This window comes from Eucyclogobius newberryi, unplaced genomic scaffold (genome assembly GCF_026437365.1).
Source record: "Eucyclogobius newberryi isolate DKJ021-1_F unplaced genomic scaffold, fEucNew1.0.hap1 SCAF_14, whole genome shotgun sequence".
NCBI lineage: Eukaryota > Metazoa > Chordata > Actinopteri > Gobiiformes > Gobiidae > Eucyclogobius > Eucyclogobius newberryi.
In genome coordinates this window covers 32,110,371-32,132,268 of record NW_027315768.1, presented here as the reverse complement: position 1 = coordinate 32,132,268, position 21,898 = coordinate 32,110,371, and the positions used below count along the sequence as shown (strand labels likewise).

The 21,898-nt window shown below is 45.4% G+C and overlaps 1 protein-coding gene across 3 annotated transcripts in view; it reads right to left on the bottom strand.

Annotated features, from left to right (window-relative positions):
• sema5ba (sema domain, seven thrombospondin repeats (type 1 and type 1-like), transmembrane domain (TM) and short cytoplasmic domain, (semaphorin) 5Ba) overlaps positions 1–21,898 on the bottom strand; it is a 378,099-nt gene that overhangs the window by 3,610 nt on the left and 352,591 nt on the right. The window contains exons 20-23 of one of the 3 annotated variants that reach the window (XM_072445266.1): positions 14,504–14,557; positions 12,624–12,761; positions 4,892–4,936; positions 3,688–3,893 (exon numbers count right to left, since the gene is read on the bottom strand). In XM_072445266.1, coding sequence (XP_072301367.1) covers positions 3,688–3,893; positions 4,892–4,936; positions 12,624–12,761; positions 14,504–14,557 — 443 coding nt within the window. The remainder of the gene's footprint in view (positions 1–3,687; positions 3,894–4,891; positions 4,937–12,623; positions 12,762–14,503; positions 14,558–21,898) is intronic. The other 2 variants (XM_072445267.1, XM_072445269.1) reach the window with 2 other exon arrangements.

Sequence of the window (21,898 nt, the reverse complement as noted above, 5' to 3'; positions counted from 1 at the left end):
GTTTTTGCAAGAGAACATCATTTGTACTTTTGGTTTGGGCTCAGTTTGGTTCTGATGAATTGGTTTGGTCAAGTTCTAGTCCTGGTTTAGTCCTGGTATAGTCTTGGTTTAGTCTTGGTTTTGTCCTCGTTTTGTCTTGGTTTAGTTTTGGTTTAGTCTTGGTTTAGTCCTGGTTTAGTCTTGGTTTAGTCCTGGTTTAGTCTTGGTTTAGTCCTGGTTTAGTCTTGGTTTAGTCTTGTTTGGTCTCGGTTTAGGCTCGGTTTGGTCCTGGTTTAGTCCTGGTTTAGTCCTGGTTTAGTCTTGGTATAGTCTTGGTTTAGTCCTAGTTTAGACCTGGTTTAGTCCTAATTTAGACCTCGTTTAGACCTGGTTTAGTCTTGGTTTAGTCCCGGTTTATTTTGATTTGGCGTCTCAGTAAAATTAGGGGTGAAATGTTTTGCATTTGAGGGAAACAAAACCGCTTAAACTGGAAACTGATGAGTCAAAATGAGCTCAAATCAAATTCTCACTTTGAGTTTCATTGTTTTATCACTTTTAACTGTTAAACTATTCACACCCGCAGCTCCCTTAATGTACATTTGTGCTATTTCATGCCACATTTCTACCTCATTGAGTTCTTATGGAGCCTGTCTCGAATTCCAGCTCTTCAACTTTTAAAACTTTATAATATACACTATATATATATATATATATATATATATATATATATATATATATATATATATATATATATATATATATATATATGTCTTGTACTGTCACTTTTCCATCCTCGTCCTCTACATCGTCTTACCATATTTCTGCCCCATTTCATTCCCACGTCTTTCCGCGCCCGATCATTTAGTCCGTCCCGCTTTGGTCGGAGGAGACGGCGAGCGATTGATGTGGACAAACACAGACGTGGCGCCGGCGTTTGGGACTCGTTAGCGACGACAGGAGCGTTTCGTGCGCTTCGTCGGCCGCTCGTTCGCTTGTGTCGTAATTTTTCGCATTTTTGTGTCTTGGTTTAGTCCTGGTTTAGTCCTGGTTTAGTCCTGGTTTAGTCCTGGTTTAGTCCTGGTTTAGTCCTGGTTTAGTCTTTGTTTAGTCTTTGTTTAGTCTTTGTTTAGTCCTGGTTTAGTCCTGGTTTAGTCCTGGTTTAGTCCTGGTTTAGTCTTGGTTTAGTCTTGTTTGGTCTCGGTTTAGTCTTGTTTTAGCCCTGGTTTAGTCTTTAAAAACTGCTTTAAAACAACGTATAAAGTAATCCATGGGTTGGATGTGTCACGTTGCCTCTGGTCAGTGAGCTCTGGTCAGTGAGCTCTGGTCAGTGAGCTCTGGTTAGTGAGCTCTGGTCAGTGAGCTCTGGTTAGTGAGCTCTGGTCAGTGAGCTCTGGTTAGTGAGCTCTGGTCAGTGAGCTCTGGTCAGTGAGCTCTGGTTAGTGAGCTCTGGTCAGTGAGCTCTGGTTAGTGAGCTCTGGTCAGTGAGCTCTGGTCAGTGAGCTCTGGTTAGTGAGCTCTGGTCAGTGAGCTCTGGTCAGTGAGCTCTGGTTAGTGAGCTCTGGTCAGTGAGCTCTGGTTAGTGAGCTCTGGTCAGTGAGCTCTGGTCAGTGAGCTCTGGTTAGTGAGCTCTGGTCAGTGAGCTCTGGTCAGTGAGCTCTGGTTAGTGAGCTCTGGTCAGTGAGCTCTGGTCAGTGAGCTCTGGTCAGTGAGCTCTGGTCAGTGAGCTCTGGTCAGTGAGTTCTGGTTAGTGAGCTCTGGTCAGTGAGCTCTGGTCAGTGAGCTCTGGTCAGTGAGCTCTGGTCAGTGAGTTCTGGTTAGTGAGCTCTGGTCAGTGAGCTCTGGTCAGTGAGTTCTGGTTAGTGAGCTCTGGTCAGTGAGCTCTGGTCAGTGAGTTCTGGTTAGTGAGCTCTGGTCAGTGAGCTCTGGTCAGTGAGTTCTGGTTAGTGAGCTCTGGTTAGTGAGCTCATGCAATTTAATTCATCACAACTAAACTAAAATACAAATTGTCATTGTCGACGAAACACTAAATTAGCGCGACATTTCCGTGGACTATAACGAGACTTAAAGGACAAATATTATGCATTATTTGTATTGTCATTAGCCTTTAAACACAAACTAACCCCAACCCTTTAGTTTGGCATCTCAAAAAACATTGAAGAAAATTACCTCTGCTGTTTCCCACGGCACTAACCGAGGTTTGGGGCCCTCTACTGGCTGCAGCGGGAATTACACAGGTTAATAATAAACACTGCAAGCTAGACACAGACTTCCTGATGTTGCGACGTGGTTGTAAAGGTCGTGATTGGACGGCAGAAATTCCCAAAACGAGTCCGGCGATGATTTACGGAGTTAAAAACAGCAGAAAAGATTCTCTGAGCCGCGTCGCAGATCGAGGAGATTCAGAACGGAGTGTTTTTGACGCTCGGAGGGGAGAGAACTTTCTTAACCAGGATTCATCGAACTAGCGTGAATGAAGCTAAATGCTACTCCAGATGTGTTTTAGAAGTTAAAAGCCAGTTTAGCCTAACCATTTTTCTATTCTAATATATAAAACATGCTTGATGATTAATATACACATTTTAAAATACAATAATACTTTGCGTCCTTTGGTTTTAGCTTTCCTAATCGTCGTTTTGAGCTCGTTACTCGCTGCTGTCGTGGTGTGGCTGAAGCAGGACTCACACATGATGGTTCTGACGGAGAGCGATTTGTGCTCGAGTCAGACTTAATGAAGCTCCAGCAGCGACGTGACCGTATGAAAGAGACAGTGACGATATGAGCTCCGACAGGTGGAAGAAAACGGTCAAGAACGACTTGTGATATTATTTGTTATTTTCACACTGACAACCACAAGAGGGCGCTCTAGGCTCTAAGCGACGCAGAAGAAGAATCTGCACTTCCTCTTCCTCTGGAGTTTGTGGAGTTGTTTAGAAGTGACACAGAGGAAGAAGAATTCAATGGATTTAGTGGTTTGGGGTAAAACTGATGCTTTGCTAAACTTGTTAGCATGTTCTTTATGCTATAGTTATCTGAATAACTGTTCATATGTTACGTTCACATACCAGACACTTACCACAGTTCTGTCTGTGCCTCATGTAGCTGAAGGTGTTAGCGTTAGCATACGTCATGTAGCTGAAGGTGTTAGCGTTAGCATACGTCATGTAGCTGAAGGTGTTAGCGTTAGCATACGTCATGTAGCTGAAGGTGTTAGCGTTAGCATACGTACACCTATTCACCATGTTCTCTCATCTGTTATTATTTTAAACTGTATTTCAAGATGAAATGTTTGTTCTTGGTCTTGGATTTGATCAAACAAATTTCCCCATAAAATACGACTTATACTCCAGTGCGACTTATACATGTTTTTTCTTCTCTATAATGCATTTTTTGGCTGGTGCGACTTATACTCTGGCAAAGTCAGCACACGCTTTTAAAATGTTCACACAATGACCCAGATAAAATATACACTTTTTATACTTTTATTACATGATGTCCCTTGGCTCCTGCTTTTTCAGATTTATTAAAGTTTTAACTCAAAAAATGAAGCATAATCAGAATGTTCATGCTAATTATCAATGAAATCTAGTTTACTCAAATACTAAATATCAAAAATCGACTTTGTGATTTTTTGAACGTGAAAAAACCAGACTATCCATTTTGTCTCGGTTTATACGTCCCGGACATGCGCACGATTGGCCGGGCAGGTACCTTGAACTCCATGGGCGTGTACTTCTCGTTCTTGGGCGTGGTGTTGCCTTTGTAGTTGAGGTGGTTGGGCGTGGTCGGATGGATCACGGCCGACTCCTGCGACGGTTTGTGGAAGCGCTGGCAGTAGACGTAAACCAGGAAGGACAGCAGCCCCGCCCCCAGGAAACAGGACACGCCCGTCGCTATCAGGTGGATGGACGTGAACGCTGCGAGAACACATACACGCACAAGCACACGTTTAGCATCGATGCGTCGTCATGGCAACCGAACAACCGCTGTAGGTCAGTACTCCGAGACGGAAGAAGCAGAAGTGGTCGTTCACGAAAGATAGAAAAGGTTTGTCATCAGCGGACAAGGTTATCGACGATTAAGGACGTCGCGGTGTTAAATTTGATTATTGTTGATTATGGATGTCACGATTATTGATCAGGTCACAATATAATCATAAGAACCAATACCGTATATTCCGGACTATAAGTGGTACCTTTTTTCATAGTTTTGGCGACTTATACTTATGTACTTCTACTTATAAGTCGTATTTTCACACTTGCAACCACATTTCATACTCCAGTGCAACTTATTTATGTTTTTTTCTTCTCTATTATGCATCTTTTGGCTGGTGCAACTTATACTCCAGTGCGACTTATATATGTTTTTTTCTTCTCTATTATGCATCTTTTGGCTGGTGCAACTTATACTCCAGTGCGACTTATATATGTTTTTTTCTTCTCTATTATGCATCTTTTGGCTGGTGCGACTTATACTCCAGTGCGACTTATAGTCCGGAAAATACGGTAATCGTGAAGAAAAGTCGTTTGGATTCAATGTGTGCTCCAAACAAGTGTGTGCAATGCTTTTTATGGCTGTTTACATGACAATACACTTTATTTTAGCAATCAGAACGTTTGATTTCATAAAGCTGCTCACATACTACTGGAAAAAAACTTAGGATTCAGGATTTCACGTTTGCTTTTCATTTTACCTGCAGATATATTCATCATTTTACCGTCCTTCGTATTATTTCGAAGCAAACTAACTGACATTTGTGCCCGGGACGTTCAAAGTCGCCGCTGGCCGGACGTTGCGCATGTATGCGTGGGTTACCATGGGAGACGGTGGACATGCAAACGCACACGCAGGAAAAGACAAACTACACGGGACAGAGAACACGGGGAGGAGATTTTGTTCCGTTTCCTCGACTCACCTCCGCACTGCCGGTCCTTATCGAAGCCTGAGGCGGGGAGAATGACTGTGAAAGAGGAGAGGACATGGGTCAGACACGCATGCGACACGGGATGGGGGACACGGGACGGGGGACACGCCGGGGACGAAGAACACGCATGTGACAACGGTAAAGTCAATGGAGAGTGGGAATGAGTGGGAATCGAGTCTAAACATGGTTTAGAAAGCTGTTCCGAGGGTCTTTTTTTGCGACTACCGTATTTTCCGGACTATAAGTGGCACCTTTTTTCATAGTTTTGGCCGGGGTGCGACTTATACTCCAGAAAATACGGTAAATCTGTTTAGTTTTACGGTGTGTTCCGGTCGACTTGTAAATTCTCACTCGAAACCGAATTCAAAGTGTATACATAAGATAAAAACACAATAAAACAGAGAGAACAGCGATCAAAACCGGTAGAGTAAAAGAAAATCCAGTGCGCACAAACCAAACGTCACATTTAGTCTTTCAAATGTGTCCTTTTTCTATCATTATCATTATGATCATTATTAATCTTTATTTCAAGGATGTGTCACAATCGAAAAGGAGCAGAGAGAAGAAAAATTTCATAAATATCTGCCCCTTTCTTGTAATTTCATACAAAAAAAACAAACCAAAACACAAGATGGTTCATAGTTTTGGCCGGGGTGCGACTTATACTTATATTTATACTCATATACTTACACTCCGGAGCGACTTATATGTGATATTATTTGTTATTTTCACACTTGCAACCGCATTTCATACTCTAGTGCGACTTATATATGTTTTTTTCTTCTCTATTATGCATTTTTTGGCTGGTGCGACTCATACTCCAGAAACTACGGCATTTGTTGTATTTATTCTTACTCTGACACTAATACTTCATATTCTGATTAGCCCACAAACAGCAAAATCTTCTCATTTCGGAGCTTCTTTTCCATTCGTCGGTGTTTGGACAACTCGTGACTGGCGCTCACGCCGGGTGATTGCCTAAAATAATAAAGCCTATAATTAAAGCCGTTAGTTGAAACTAGCAGCCGTGCCTTTGACCCTTTGACCTCTTCCCGCTCGTTATGCGGCTGATGTTTTAAGCGGTTCGACCCCGTTTCTTCCCCTCGGGGCCCGTCAGACTGTTCAAACTCAGCAGCACATTAATATTAATGCCTCGTCACGTCAACAACCGCTCACGCTAATTTTTCAAGTGCTAGACAGAACTCGCCGACGATTTACATATTGAAGTGGTTAATTCGACGTTTATTGGTATTTATTCTGCCCTTCTTATTCTTAATCAACATTTACTAACATAAAGTCCTTATTACTGCTTAGTAGACATCTGTACATGAATTATAATCCGATAAAGCTTCAAAATAAGGTTCCTTTGTTAACTGTTTATAAGGCGTTAATAAGCACTAGTTATTTGTTTATAGGCGCTAATAAGGCAATCGTTTATCACTCGGTTATTGAAAAACGTTGAGTCAACAGCTTAATTCTCTTTATTACAAGCTTTATTAACACAATGTCTTTTAGTAACGGCTTATTAACATCTACAAACGCTAGCAAATGCCTTATAAGTGCTTATAAACATAACTAGTGCTTATTAACGTGTAATAAATGGTTTACTAAGGCAGCTTATTTTAAAATGTAACTATGATGCAAATTAAAAAAAAAAAAAGTTTTGTAATAAAGGTATTAAGCGCTAGTACCACATTAAATTTACTTTTTATTTACTTATTAACACTTATTCATCTACAGAAATGTCTATTAAGCTGTAATAAAGGGGTTATTAACATAAAGGTGTTTAACAGAAAGCAGAATAATGGCATGCAAAATAAGATCATTAATAAAGGCCAAATTAATACAAAATAACAAAATGAATCACCTACACGTTTGTAAATGAGCTTGAGCTGTTATTATCAGAAGAGATGAATAAATGAGCTGTAAAACAAGAGGATTTTCCTCTTTCAGTCTAAATTAGCCTCGGTTTATTCTGATTTTGACTAAAACATAAAGACATGAACAAATGTGTCTTAATACAACTCAAATTAAGGTTTATATAAATATCATAATTATATCGATGTTGCAGTTATTTGAACAACTTCATCTTTATTGCTTCTTGTTTCAGTGTCTAAATGTTCCAAACTTCAACATTGTGCAAGGAAAAGAGAAAGTTATTTAACGCCAGCAGAGGGCGCAAGGAAACTATTTACTCCATGAAATATATTACGTAATTTGAGAATAGTTTTAAATTTAGTGGTAAAACGTTCACAACAATTCTAGCTCAAGATCGAACATCGAAAAGCGAGTGTTACTGACGAAATACTCACTTTTTATGAACTGGTAAATATATTTATCACAATATAGTGTCAGAAATACTTTATTATTATTAGTCATTAGCATTTTAAAATCTGGGGAATGGTCTTTGTGTGTCCTGTCTGTGGGGGATGGTCTTTGTGTGTCCTGTCTGTGGGGGATGGTCTTTGTGTGTCCTGTCTGTGGGGGATGGTCTTTGTGTGTCCTGTCTGTGGGGGATGGTCTTTGTGTGTCCTGTCTGTGGGGGGATGGTCTTTGTGTGTCCTGTCTGTGGGGGATGGTCTTTGTGTGTCCTGTCTGTGGGGGATGGTCTTTGTGTGTCCTGTCTGTGGGGGGATGGTCTTTGTGTGTCCTGTCTGTGGGGAATGGTCTTTGTGTGTCCTGTCTGTGGGGGAATGGTCTTTGTGTGTCCTGTCTGTGGGGGATGGTCTTTGTGTGTCCTGTCTGTGGGGAATGGTCTTTGTGTGTCCTGTCTGTGGGGGATGGTCTTTGTGTGTCCTGTCTGTGGGGGAATGGTCTTTGTGTGTCCTGTCTGTGGGGGAATGGTCTTTGTGTGTCCTGTCTGTGGGGAATGGTCTTTGTGTGTCCTGTCTGTGGGGAATGGTCTTTGTGTGTCCTGTCTGTGGGGGAATGATCTTTGTGTGTCCTGTCTGTGGGGAATGGTCTTTGTGTGTCCTGTCTGTGGGGGGAATGGTCTTTGTGTGTCCTGTCCGTGGGGATTGGGCTTTGTGTGTCCTGTCTGTGGGGAATGGTCTTTGTGTGTCCTGTCTGTGGGGGGAATGGTCTTTGTGTGTCCTGTCCGTGGGGATTGGGCTTTGTGTGTCCTGTCTGTGGGGGGAATGGTCTTTGTGTGTCCTGTCCGTGGGGATTGGGCTTTGTGTGTCCTGTCTGTGGGGATTGGGCTTTGTGTGTCCTGTCTGTGGGGAATGGTCTTTGTGTGTCCTGTCTGTGGGGAATGGTCTTTGTGTGTCCTGTCTGTGGGGAATGGTCTTTGTGTGTCCTGTCTATGGGGGAATGGTCTTTGTGTGTCCTGTCTGTGGGGAATGGTCTTTGTGTGTCCTGTTTCTGGGGGAATGGTCTTCTTGTGTCCTGTCTGTGGGGAATGGGCTTTGTGTGTCCTCTGTGTTTCCGCTGTTCATTTGCATGCGTCCTTGCCCAGCGCGGCTCCGCTAACGTGCTAACGCGGCGGCCCGTCCCATGGTCCTTTGCTGCAGCGTTAAGTGAATGGCATCTCGGGTTTGGATCCTTGAAGTGTTTCTGGAGATTTGGAAGGACGTAGTGCTGTGCTCAGTCAAGCGCCGAGTCATCAAGGACGAAGAGGCAGCGTTTGTGACGTGAGAGAATACAACAACTTTAGAGAGAACAAAGTGCATTTTAAATGTGTCCGAAAAACTGTGATTCTACAGTCGAGGCTCACGCAGAGCAGGACATTATAACCAGGTCTAAAGCAGGTCTAAAGCAGGTCCAAACCAGGTCTAAACCAGGTCTAAAGCAGGTCTAAACCAGGTCTAAACCAGGTCTAAAGCAGGTCTAAAGCAGGTCTAAACCAGGTCTAAACCAGGTCTAAAGCAGGTCTAAACCAGGTCTAAACCAGGTCTAAAGCAGGTCTAAACCAGGTCTAAACCAGGTCTAAAGCAGGTCTAAAGCAGGTCTAAACCAGGTCTAAACCAGGTCTAAAGCAGGTCTAAACCAGGTCTAAACCAGGTCTAAAGCAGGTCTAAAGCAGGTCTAAACCAGGTCTAAAGCAGGTCTAAAGCAGGTCTAAACCAGGTCTAAACCAGGTCTAAAGCAGGTCTAAATCAGGTCTAAACCAGGTCTAAAGCAGGTCTAAAGCAGGTCTAAACCAGGTCTAAACCAGGTCTAAAGCAGGTCTAAACCAGGTCTAAACCAGGTCTAAACCAGGTCTAAACCAGGTCTAAAGCAGGTCTAAAGCAGGTCTAAAGCAGGTCTAAACCAGGTCTAAACCAGGTCTAAAGCAGGTCTAAACCAGGTCTAAACCAGGTCTAAAGCAGGTCTAAAGCAGGTCTAAACCAGGACTAAACCAGGTCTAAACCAGGACTAAACCAGGTCTAAACCAGGTCTAAACCAGGACTAAACCAGGTCTAAAGCAGATCTAAAGCAGGTCTAAACCAGGACTAAACGGGGACTAAACCAGGTCTAAACCAGGACTAAACCAGGTCTAAACCAGGACTAAACCAGGTCTAAACCAGATCTAAACCAGGACTAAACCAGGTCTAAACCAGGACTAAACCAGGTCTAAACCAGGTCTAAACCAGGACTAAACCAGGTCTAAACCAGGTCTAAACCAGGTCTAAACCAGGACTAAAGCAGGTCTAAACCAGATCTAAACCAGGACTAAACCAGGTCTAAACCAGGACTAAACCAGGACTAAACCAGGACTAAACCAGGTCTAAACCAGATCTAAACCAGGACTAAACCAGGTCTAAACCAGGACTAAACCAGGTCTAAACCAGGTCTAAACCAGGACTAAACCAGGTCTAAACCAGGACTAAACCAGGTCTAAACCAGGTCTAAACCAGGTCTAAAGCAGGACTAAACCAGGTCCAAACCAGGTCTAAAGCAGGTCTAAAGCAGGTCTAAACCAGGTCTAAACCAGGTCTAAACCAGGTCTAAACCAGGTCTAAACCAGGACTAAACCAGGTCTAAACCAGGTCTAAACCAGGTCTAAACCAGGACTAAACCAGGTCTAAAGCAGGTCTAAAGCAGATCTAAACCAGGTCTAAACCAGGACTAAACAGGGACTAAACCAGGTCTAAACCAGGTCTAAACCAGGTCTAAACCAGGACTAAAGCAGGTCTAAACCAGATCTAAACCAGGACTAAACCAGGTCTAAACCAGGACTAAACCAGGTCTAAACCAGGACTAAACCAGGTCTAAACCAGGTCTAAACCAGGTCTAAACCAGATCTAAACCAGGACTAAACCAGGTCTAAACCAGGACTAAACCAGGTCTAAACCAGGACTAAACCAGGACTAAACCAGGACTAAACCAGGGCTAAACCAGGACTAAACCAGGTCTAAACCAGGACTAAACCAGGACTAAACCAGGACTAAACCATGACTAAACCAGGACTAAACCAGGTCTAAACCAGGACTAAACCAGGTCTAAACCAGGACTAAACCAGGACTAAACCAGGACTAAACCAGGACTAAACCATGACTAAACCAGGACTAAACCAGGTCTAAACCAGGTCTAAACCAGGACTAAACCAGGACTAAACCAGGGCTAAACCAGGACTAAACCAGGACTAAACCAGGTCTAAACCAGGACTAAACCAGGTCTAAACTAGGTCTAAACCAGGACTAAACCAGGACTAAACCAGGACTAAACCAGGACTAAACCAGGTCTAAACCAGGACTAAACCAGGTCTAAACCAGGTCCAAACCAGGTCTAAAGCCCCTCTGACACTGCAGCGAGCTCAGAGCAGGTGCTTGGTTCATATTGTGTACATCTGTCCAACGGGAAAAGTGCCAGAAATGAGTCATTGCGTCGCCCTCGGCGACTGACCTCTGTCACTGTCTCAAATTGAATTGAGATTTTTGCCCATCAGTCAAATGAACGGCCTTGAACGGGCTTTCACCTGCTTTTGAAACATTTGGACAACAACAACAACAACAACAACAACAACAACAACAACAACAACAACAACAACAACAACTACAACTACTACTACAACTCTTACTTTAATAGCAACGTCAAATCTATAACATCAGCAGCTTTTTACCATCTAAAAAACATTGCCAAAATCAAAAATATAGTGTCAAAACCAGATTTAGAGAGACTTATCCATGCGTTTGTCTCCAGTAGATTAGACTACTGTAACGGCCTGCTCACTGGCCTCTCCAAACGAGTTGTAAAACAGCTGCAGTACATCCAGAACGCTGCTGCTCGGGTCCTGACTAGAACCAGGAAGTATGATCACATTAGTCCTGTTCTCAGGTCTCTGCACTGCTCCCTGTGGCTCAGAGAATAGACTTTAAAGCAGCTCTGCTTGTGTACAAGTCTCTCCATGGCCTAGCACCAAAGTACATCTTGGATATGTTAGTGCCATATGAACCATCTCGGACTCTGAGGACCTCAGGGACCGGCCTCCTGCTGGTGCCCAGAGTCAGGACAAAACATGGGGAATCTGCGTTTCAGTTTTATGCAGCTAAAATCTGGAACAGTCTTCCTGAAGATGTGAGACAGGCTTCTACTCTGACAATGTTCAAATCTAAGCTAAAAACAGTTTTGTTTAGCTGCGCATATGACTGAAAGGATTTTTTCTTTGCACTCTTCTCTTTTGTTTGTGATTTTATTAGTTTAGACAATCAGTTGGATTGATTATTTTTAATTCAGTTAATTTTATTGTATTTCTGTTTCTGTAATTTCTTTGTGATTTGAATGCATTTTCCTGCTGTGAAGCACTTTGAATTGCCTTGTGTATGAAATGTGCTCTACAAATAAACTTGCCTTGCTACTACTACTACTACTACTACTACTACTACTACTACTACTACTACTACTACTACTACTACTACTACTACTACTACTACTACTACTACTACTACTACTACTACTACTACTACTACTACTACTACTACTACAGCAAAGTGAGATTCAGATATCGTGGCATTAAAGTAATCGTCATGGCGTTTTGGCCTGTACAATACTGGAAATGATTACGATGTACGTTACGACCGTCTCGTTGGTTATTATTATTTCACACGTTTGTTGGACGTCAGATCAAGTGTCTGAGATCTTTCCTCTTTTCCCTGTGTGTATTAGTATTTCACAAAAACATTTCTCACATTTGATTTCTCTTGTATAAATAAACCACAAATAAAAGTGCTGCCGAATCAATATTATTGCTATTATTATACTGTACAAGGCTAATTTAGAGTGAATGAGGAAAATTGTGACTCAAAAATCAAGCTTTTTACACAATTTCCACAGCTTTTTTCAAAAACATTGCATTTCTGTCACTTCGAGGACCTTGTGTTGTGATATATTTAGTTTGTTGCTTTGTTGATGGTCGCGTCTGTATTTCTGTATCGTGCAGCCCTACAGGAGACAAAGGTCACCACAAAGTTACAGGTCAGATCTGCTGTAATAATCCACGTTTCAATGTCTTTTTGAACATTAAAACACCTGTAATTGAATAAATGCAGGATATTGGTTAGTTCAGCCCGGGGCAGTGCATGAATAAACCACAACTGCATTTAATGTGAGTGTATTATACATTTAGAGACAGATACATAAAGACAATGGCAAAGAATGAGGTGTAAAAATGGATGTTTGGTTGAAATGAATGGACACGTTTCACAGGCAGTTGACGTTTGACCGTTTTTAAAGCGATATCGTTGGAAAGGCGTGGCCCGGAGGCACGTTTGGGCACGGTTTTAGAGACGTCGAGCGCGCTGACCTGGGATCTCGTTGCAGTCTCTCTTTTGGGTGCTGTTGCCGACGCAGGGGGTCCCGTTCTGGGAGCCGCAAACCCTGCTCCTCATCTGCAAACCGGAGTCTTCACACGCCGACCACAGGGACCAGGCCATCCAGCCCCCTGCACCGGAGAGAGAGAGAGAGGGAGGGAGGGAGGGAGGGAGAGGGAGAGAGGGAGGGAGGGAGGAAGAGAGAGAGAGAGGAAAGAGAGGGAGGGAGGGGGGGAGGAAGGGAGAGAGAGGAGAGGGAGAGAGAGAGGGAGGGGGGGAGGGGGAGAGGGAGGGAGAGGGAGAGAGAGAGAGAGAGGGAGGGAGGGCAGAGAGAGGGAGAGAGAGAGGGGAGGGAGAGAGGGAGGGAGAGAGGGGAGGGAGGGAGGGAGAGAGAGAGGAAAGAGAGGGAGGGAGGGAGGGAGGGAGGAAGAGTGAGAGGAGAGAGAGGGAGGGAGGAAGAGTGAGAGGAGAGGGAGGAAGAGAGGGAGGAGAGGGAGAGAGAGGGAGAGAGAGGAGAAAGGAGAGGGAGAGAGAGAGGGGAGGAAGAGAGAGGGAGGGGGGGAGAGGAGAGGGAGGGAGGGAGGAAGAGTGAGCGGAGAGAGAGGGAGGGAGGGAGGAAAAGTGAGAGGAGAGAGAGGGAGGGAGGGGGGAGAGAGGAGAGGGAGAGAGGGAGAGAGGGGAGGGAGAGAGGGAGGGAGGGGGGAGAGAGGGGAGGAAGGGAGGAAGAGAGAGAGGAAAGAGAGGGAGGGAGGGGGGGAGGAAGGGAGAGAGAGGAGAGGGAGGGAGAGAGGGAGGAGAGGGAGGGGGAGAGAGGGAGAGAGAGAGGAGAGGGAGGGAGAGAGGGAGGAGAGGGAGAGAGAGATAGGAGAGGGAGGGAGGGAGAGAGGGAGGAGAGGGAGAGAGAGGAGAGGGAGAGAGAGGAGAGGGGGAGAAAGGAGAGGGAGAGAGAGAGGGGAGGAAGAGAGGGAGGAGAGGGAGAGAGAGGAGAGGGAGAGAGAGGAGAGGGAGAGAGAGGAGAGGGGGAGAGAGGGCAGAGAGAGGGAGAGAGAGGAGAGGGGGAGAAAGGAGAGGGAGAGAGAGGGGAGGAAGAGAGAGGGAGGGGGAGAGAGGGCAGAGAGAGGGAGAGAGAGGAGAGGGAGAGAGAAGAGGGAGGGGGGAGAGAGGGAGGGAGGGGGAGAGAGGGGGGAGAGAGGGAGGGAGGGGGAGAGAGGAGAGAGAGAGAGAGGAGAGGAAGAGAGGGAGGAGGACGAGGGAGGAGTGAGAGAGAAGACAAGCAAAGAGAGGGGAAGAATGAGAGAAAAGGAGAGGAGAGAAAAGCGGGTAAAGGAAGGATTGAGAGGGGGAGAGAGAGAGAGAAGGGAAAAGAAGAAGAAAAGCGAGGGAGGAGGCAAAAAATAGAGGGTGAGGGAAAAGAGAGAGAGAGAGAGAGAGAGCGAGAGAGAGAGACATTAAGTTAATGAAACGACCAATGAAACAAAGTCACACCAGAAAAACCCACAAGACCCAGAACCTGTCAGACGGATTTCCACTGAGTCGAACATTAAAGGGTCAAGTGAACGACACGGGGAGTGGCAGAGTGGTTAGCCTCTCCTGCCTCTCACCGAGGAGGTTGCAGGTTCGACTCCCTCTTTTCCTTTTTTGTCATTTAAATTGCCCAAATAGGTTCATATTTGCGTTCATACGGTACGCGACCCACAGCATACGACTCGATGGAGATCTGAGAGCAACCAAGACCCAAACGAGCAGGAAAAGCCCCAGAGCGCGGCTTTAAACGTGGTCAGTGCGAGCGAGAGGCGGCGACAGCGAAAGCGACAGCGGGTGGTTTTTAGATTGCTTTTGGCTCCGGGGATCAAACCGGGACGTGAAACTTTACCTGGGGGTTCGGGCGGCTCCGAGTCCACGGTCTGAGCCTGTCTCACCGCACCACCTTTGCACACAAAACACCTGCCGTTTCAGGGGCAGCGCCATGGAAACACGACCACAACACTGTACACGCTACACGAGTACCCGCATCGGAATATAATATATAACAGTGATACTAATACTACTAAGATAAGATACGATCACCTTTATTTGTCCCACAATGGGGAAATTCCAGCGTTGCAACACAGAAGTATAATAATAAAAAACAGAGAACTTCTTGTTGAAAAAAACTTACAAAAAACCTCATACTCTTAATAAAAATAACACTCTTATTTACAGCTGTTATATCTACTACTACTACTACTACTACTACTACTACTACTACTAATACTACTACTACTACTACTACTACTACTACTACTACTACTAATAATAATAATAATAATAATAATAATAATAATAATAATAATAATAATAATAATAATAAATTAGATGAAAATAAATAAAATAGACATGTACAGTATAGAACCTGTAGAAGGTCGGTCACATGCTTGTCTCTGGTGTTGTTACTTTGCCTGGAAAATTCCACTGTATGGCATTAACATGGTACTTGGAGATAAGCAGGTGTTGAGACAAGGCCATGTTTTTTGTTTTTGTTTTTTTGTTTTTTTTTCAGAAAAATTTAATTCTCAATTTAATAAATGCAGGGAAGTTTCATGTAATTCTAGTGCAGGAGCCTCTATCATAACATTTACACCATTCATTCAACACAAGACAGAAACTGGTTCAGTTTCAAAACTGTAACAGAGTGATGTAGTTTCAAAACATATGGCACTAAAATTCAGGTTTGCAATTGGCTGTCCAACATACGACACTCTAATTCAGGTTTGCAACGGGCTGTCCAACATACGACACTCTAATTCAGGTTTACAATGGGCTGTCCAACATACGACACTCTAATTCAGGTTTACAATGGGCTGTCCAACATACGACACTCTAATTCAGGTTTACAATGGGCTGTCCAACATACGACACTCTAATTCAGGTTTGCAACGGGCTGTCCAACATACGACACTCTAATTCAGGTTTACAATGGGCTGTCCAACATACGACACTCTAATTCAGGTTTACAATGGGCTGTCCAACATACGACACTCTAATTCAGGTTTACAATGGGCTGTCCAACATACGACACTCTAATTCAGGTTTACAATGGGCTGTCCAACATACGACACTCTAATTCAGGTTTACAATGGGCTGTCCAACATACGACACTCTAATTCAGGTTTGCAACGGGCTGTCCAACATACGACACTCTAATTCAGGTTTGCAACGGGCTGTCCAACATACGACACTCTAAATACACCTTCACCTTAAAGGTCCCATAACATACAAAATCGACTTTTCAGAGCTTTTAACCTTCTTACATTGCTATTTGTGCTTCATATATGTACCCAGAGTGTTTTTTTTATTGATTCCCGCAGTGTTTAGCTATATTACAGACTATCTCCTTTCCTCCAATCTCCAAACTGACGGGGGGTGTTCACAGCACCGCGTCATAATCACAGGCACGCGTCATCATCCCCCCTCCCCCTCCCCCCCTCTCCACCTGCCTCTCCCTCCCACCTGCCGCCTCCCGCCCCCTTCCCCCCCGGCTCCGCGCTGCTGTCTCCTCATACAAGCCCCCGAGTTTTTCTGCTTCGATTTACGAGGAAACACGGCTCAAAGAGGCCCAAAACGTCATTAATGATATCGCACTCTTTACTATTATCACAATGGTGAAGGTTTATGTGGCAGTTGATGCAGCAACCGGGAAAATAAACAGAGAGAAGTTCTATCCGATACGAAAAACCAGGAAATAAGAGCGCGATGGACATATATATATATATATAGATATATCTGTTCTGCGCACGCTGTAGAATAAACACCAGATTTATTTCGGCTCAAAGTAATGTTGATCTGAAGTTCTATCGTTTCTCACTCAGTCGCGCGGCAGGAGCGGCGCAGCACGGTGCAGACAGCTGTGGGTCTACGTCACGGGTGGGCGGGGCACACACGCTCTGAGACTACGTCACGGGTGGGCGGGGCACACACGCTCTGAGACTCCGTCACGGGTGGGCGGGGCACACACGCGCTCTGAGACTACGTCACGGGTGGGCGGGGCACACACGCTCTGAGACTACGTCACGGGTGGGCGGGGCACACACGCGCTCTGAGACTACGTCACGGGTGGGCGGGGCACACACGCTCTGAGACTCCGTCACGGGTGGGCGGGGCACACACGCGCTCTGAGACTACGTCACGGGTGGGCGGGGCACACACGTGCTCTGAGACTACGTCACGGGTGGGCGGGGCACACACGTGCTCTGAGACTACGTCACGGGTTGGGCGGGGGAGCCAGATCGCTCTTCGCAAGGGTGGGGGCGAATATCAAACCAAGCCGTCTGCATTTCCGGGTTGATGAGGGGGTCCAAGGTCTGGGTGATATTTCTTAACTATTATATTAAGGGTGTTGCACAACCCTTATTATTATCAATTATACACTGAAGAAGAAGAAGAAGAAGAAGAAGAAGAAGAAGAAGAAGAAGAAGAAGAAGAAGAAGAAGAAGAAGAAGAAGAAGAAGAAGAAGAAGAAGAAGAAGAAGAAGAAGAAGAAGAAGAAGAAGAAGAAGAAGAAGAAGAAGAAGAAGAAGAAGAAGAAGAAGAAGAAGAAGAAGAAGAAGAAGAAGAAGAAGAAGAAGAAGAAGAAGAAGAAGAAGAAGAAGAAGAAGAAGAAGAAGAAGAAGAAGAAGAAGAAGAAGACTTTTTGACATGAATCATCAAACTAAATGCCACTCCAGGTATATTTTTGATGAGGGAACAAAGGTTAAAAGTTCAAGAAAGTACATTTTGCATAACGTGGTTCTTGCTCAGGGACGTATACACTGATGCCAGTACCTTCAGATTGAAAATGGCGAGCAAAAGGCCTTGATCTAAACAGTGTCTAGTTGACTGTGGCTTTGTAACTTTTTGTAACTACCTTGAGATTCATATTGTCTAGATCACAATCGGCCATTTCTCACGCCTCAGAAGCTTTTACTAATGCGTTGGCACGAGTCTATTTCGATATCCTGCCAGATGTTTAATAACCTTGCATCACGACGAGCTGCCATAATTGCTTCATTTATTTTCATTTATTTGAGCCTCCGTGGAAAATTAAAAAAAACAGCACAGGCTTGTTAGCATTCAGCCCACGTAATCCCAGCTCCGGCGTCGGCCATTACGGCTCCGAGCTTTAATCAAATGACCTGATTTGAATTTCGCCGTGATTGACAGAAGCTGTGGACATAATTATACAGAGGAAACGGACGCACAGGACCCCGTGGATGTCTGGCCATTTGCCTGTCAATAAATGCAATCACCCAGGCTGGAGTAGCGCTGTTTGAAACAGGATTTTTTTGTCATTGATGGCGTGGATATGTTCGGGAAAGCTGAACAAATGCAAACGCGAATGAGACTCAATAATCCTGCCGATGTGAATTGTTATTGAAGGTGGAATTTTAATTCAACCAGTTTTCTCTCAGTTATTTGTTTTTGAATGGCTTTTTGGACATTATAGTCTCTGCATTTGATGTTTTACAGCTTGAGGAAGAGTCAAGAGTCAAGAGGCAGTTTAGCAGGAAAAGTTGAGAAAAATCGTTAAATAGAAAATACAGGCGTAGTCCAAAAAGATCAACAAAATTCCATCCAGAATTCAAAGGTAAATAAATAAAATGAAGAAAATGAAGAAAAAGAAAATACATCAAATACATCAAATTAATTAATTAACCAAATCTTAAGTATAATTATGTTTTAGTGAAATTAATACTCCGTTATATGCACTTTAAAGATATTATTTTGCACCGCCGGGTGTCGAACCCAGGACCCTCTTGCTGCGTGGCTGAAGTACCTAACACTACCTAACACTTTGCCTTGAGTGTGCGGCAGGTCCATGAGTGTGCGGCAGGTCCGTGAGTGTGAGGCAGGTCCATGAGTGTGCGGCAGGTCCGTGAGTGTGAGGCAGGTCCGTGAGTGTGAGGCAGGTCCGTGAGTGTGAGGCAGGTCCATGAGTGTGAGGCAGGTCCATGAGTGTGAGGCAGGTCCTTGAGTGTGAGGCAGGTCCATGAGTGTGAGGCAGGTCCGTGAGTGTCAGGCAGGTCCATGAGTGTGAGGCAGGTCCATGAGTGTGAGGCAGGTCCTTGAGTGTGAGGCAGGTCCATGAGTGTGAGGCAGGTCCGTGAGTGTGAGGCAGGTCCATGAGTGTGAGGCAGGTCCTTGCGTGTGAGGCAGGTCCATGAGTGTGAGGCAGGTCCGTGAGTGTGAGGCAGGTCCGTGAGTGTGAGGCAGGTCCATGAGTGTGAGGCAGGTCCGTGAGTGTGAGGCAGGTCCGTGAGTGTGAGGCAGGTCCATGAGTGTGCGGCAGGTCCGTGAGTGTGAGGCAGGTCCATGAGTGTGAGGCAGGTCCGTGAGTGTGCGGCAGGTCCGTGAGTGTGCGGCAGGTGCTCCAGGAGCCGGTCTGACTGACAGCCGCGCTAATTCACAACACGGCAAACGGCGAGGAAAAAAAAACCTTAACAAAACCCATTTTAATTCCCGACTACAAGACGTCTCGCCAACACAACACAAAACAATGCATATTTGTCCCCCACCTGTTTTTCCACTCCGCGAAATGAAAAGGGAAAAGATTAAAACGCGCAATATGGCGGCTTGATATTGAAAAGCGCGGCCCTGTGCGGTGAAATATTATTATGGGAGATGACAGAGAAGTTCAGACTCGTGTGGATTAGCAGAACTCATGCATATTTCAGTGTCCTTGTGGGAACAGACTGGCAGAGAGGTGAAGAGAGGAGAGGATGGAGGGATGGAGGGAACAGAGGGAGAGAGAGGTGAGGGGGAGAAGAGAGGGAGAAGGAGGAAGTGAAAGAGAGGGATGAAAGGGAGAGGCAGGGGGATGGGAGGAAGGAGAGAGGAGGGAGAGGAGAGGGAAGAGAAAGAGAGGGAGAAGGAGAGGAGGGAAAGAGAGGCAGAAAGATGGGAGGAAGGAGAGAAGAAAGAGGAGGGAGAGAGGAGACAGAGGAGGAGGAGAGGAAGACAAAGAGAATGGAAGAGAGAGGCAGAAAGACGGAGGGAAGAGAGAAGAAAGACAGAGGAGAGGGAAGAGAAAGAGAGGGAGATGGAGAGGAGGGAAAGAGAGAGGCAAAAGAAATGCAGAGAGATGGGAGAGAGGAGGGAGAAGACAAAGAGAGGGAGAGGAGAGGGAAGAGAAAGAGAGAGGCAAAAGAGAGAGAGGCAGATATGGGAGGGAGGAGAAAGACAGGAGAGGGAAGAGAAAGAGGGAGATGGAAAAGAGGGAAACAGAGAGGCAAAAGAGAGGGATGGGAGGGAGGAGAGAGAGAGACAGAGGAGGGAGAGAAGAGGGAAAAGAAAGCGAGGGAGAGGAGGGAAAGAGAGAGGCAGAGGGAGGGGAGAGAAAGACAGAGGAGGGAAAGGAGAGGGAAGATAAAGAGGGAGAAGGAAAGAGAAAGTCAGAGGAGAGAAAGAGAGGGAGATGGAGAAGGAGGGAAAAAGAGAAGCGAAAGAGAGAGGAAGAGAGATGGGGGGAGATAGATGCAGAGGGAAGAGGGAAGGGAGGAGGCAAGCGAGAGGAAGAAAAGAGAAAGAAAGAGGGGATGGAAAGAGAAAGGACGGGTGGATGAGAGAGTAAATGAAAGAGGAAGAGAAGAGAAGAGACGGAGAGGAACGTCTTTAACCTCGTCACATCCAGGGCTCGAAAGAGAGAGAGGATTCACGGGACAAAGAGGTGAAGAGCTCAGTGACCACACGTCACCTTTAATCACCTGATTATTAATGTGCAATTCAAAAACATGAACTGAGGAAATCTATTATGAAGCAAAAGGACAAACTGAACAAAGGACGTGTTGATTCATGTGGACCCAGTGTTCAATCACCCGGACATGTGACCCGGACATGTGACCCGGACATGTGACCCGGACAGGTGACCCGGACATGTGACCCGGACATGTGACCCGGACAGATGACCCGGACATGTGACCCGGACATGTGACCCGGACATGTGACCCGGACATGTGACCCGGACAGGTGACCCGGACATGTGACCCGGACATGTGACCCGGACATGTGACCCGGACATGTGACCCGGACATGTGACCCGGACATGTGACCCGGACAGATGACCCGGACATGTGACCCGGACATGTGACCCGGACAGGTGACCCGGACAGATGACCCGGACATGTGACCCGGACATGTGACCCGGACATGTGACCCGGACAGATGACCCGGACATGTGACCCGGACATGTGACCCGGACAGGTGACCCGGACAGATGACCCGGACATGTGACCCGGACATGTGACCCGGACAGATGACCCGGACATGTGACCCGGACAGATGACCCAGACATGTGACCCGGACATGTGACCCGGACAAATTAATGACCCGGATAATCACTAAACAAAATATAGAACGGCATGCCCAAAACAGCTCTCAAGTACTCCAAAACATCATCATTTAATATCAAGCCGAGAGATGTAGTAAAGTTGAAGTAGTTCTTTTACCCTCGCAGATGTGGGTGTTGTAGTACAGTAGAAGTAATTGTATTACCGTCGCAGGTGTGGGTGTTGTAGTACAGTAGAAGTAGTTGTATTACCGTCGCAGGTGTGGGTGTTGTAGTACAGTAGAAGTAGTTGTATTACCGTCGCAGATGTGGGTGTTGTAGTACAGTAGAAGTAATTCTTTTACCGTCTCAGGTGTGGGTGTTGTAGTACAGTAGAAGTAGTTCTTTTACCGTCTCAGGTGTGGGTGTTGTAGTACAGTAGAAGTAGTTCTTTTACCGTCTCAGGTGTGGGTGTTGTAGTACAGTAGAAGTAGTTCTTTTACCGTCTCAGGTGTGGGTGTTGTAGTACAGTAGAAGTAGTTCTTTTACCGTCTCAGGTGTGGGTGTTGTAGTACAGTAGAAGTAGTTCTTTTACCCTCGCAGATGTGGGTGTTGTAGTACACAGACCGACCCCAGTTTGTGAGAGCACGGGATTGTGTGTCTGACACTCGGACCTGCAGTGTGGGGGCGCCCCAGGGCACTGTCCTCGCGCCCTTTCCACAGGTGTGGGTGTTGTAGTACAGTAGACGTTGTTATTTTACCGTCACAGGTGTGGGTGTTGTAGTACAGTAGAAGTAGTTATATTACCGTCGCAGGTGTGGGTGTTGTAGTACAGTAGAAGTAGTTATATTACCGTCGCAGGTGTGGGTGTTGTAGTACAGTAGACGTTGTTATTTTACCGTCACAGGTGTGGGTGTTGTAGTACAGTAGAAGTAGTTATATTACCGTCGCAGGTGTGAGTGTTGTAGTACAGTAGACGTTATTTTACCG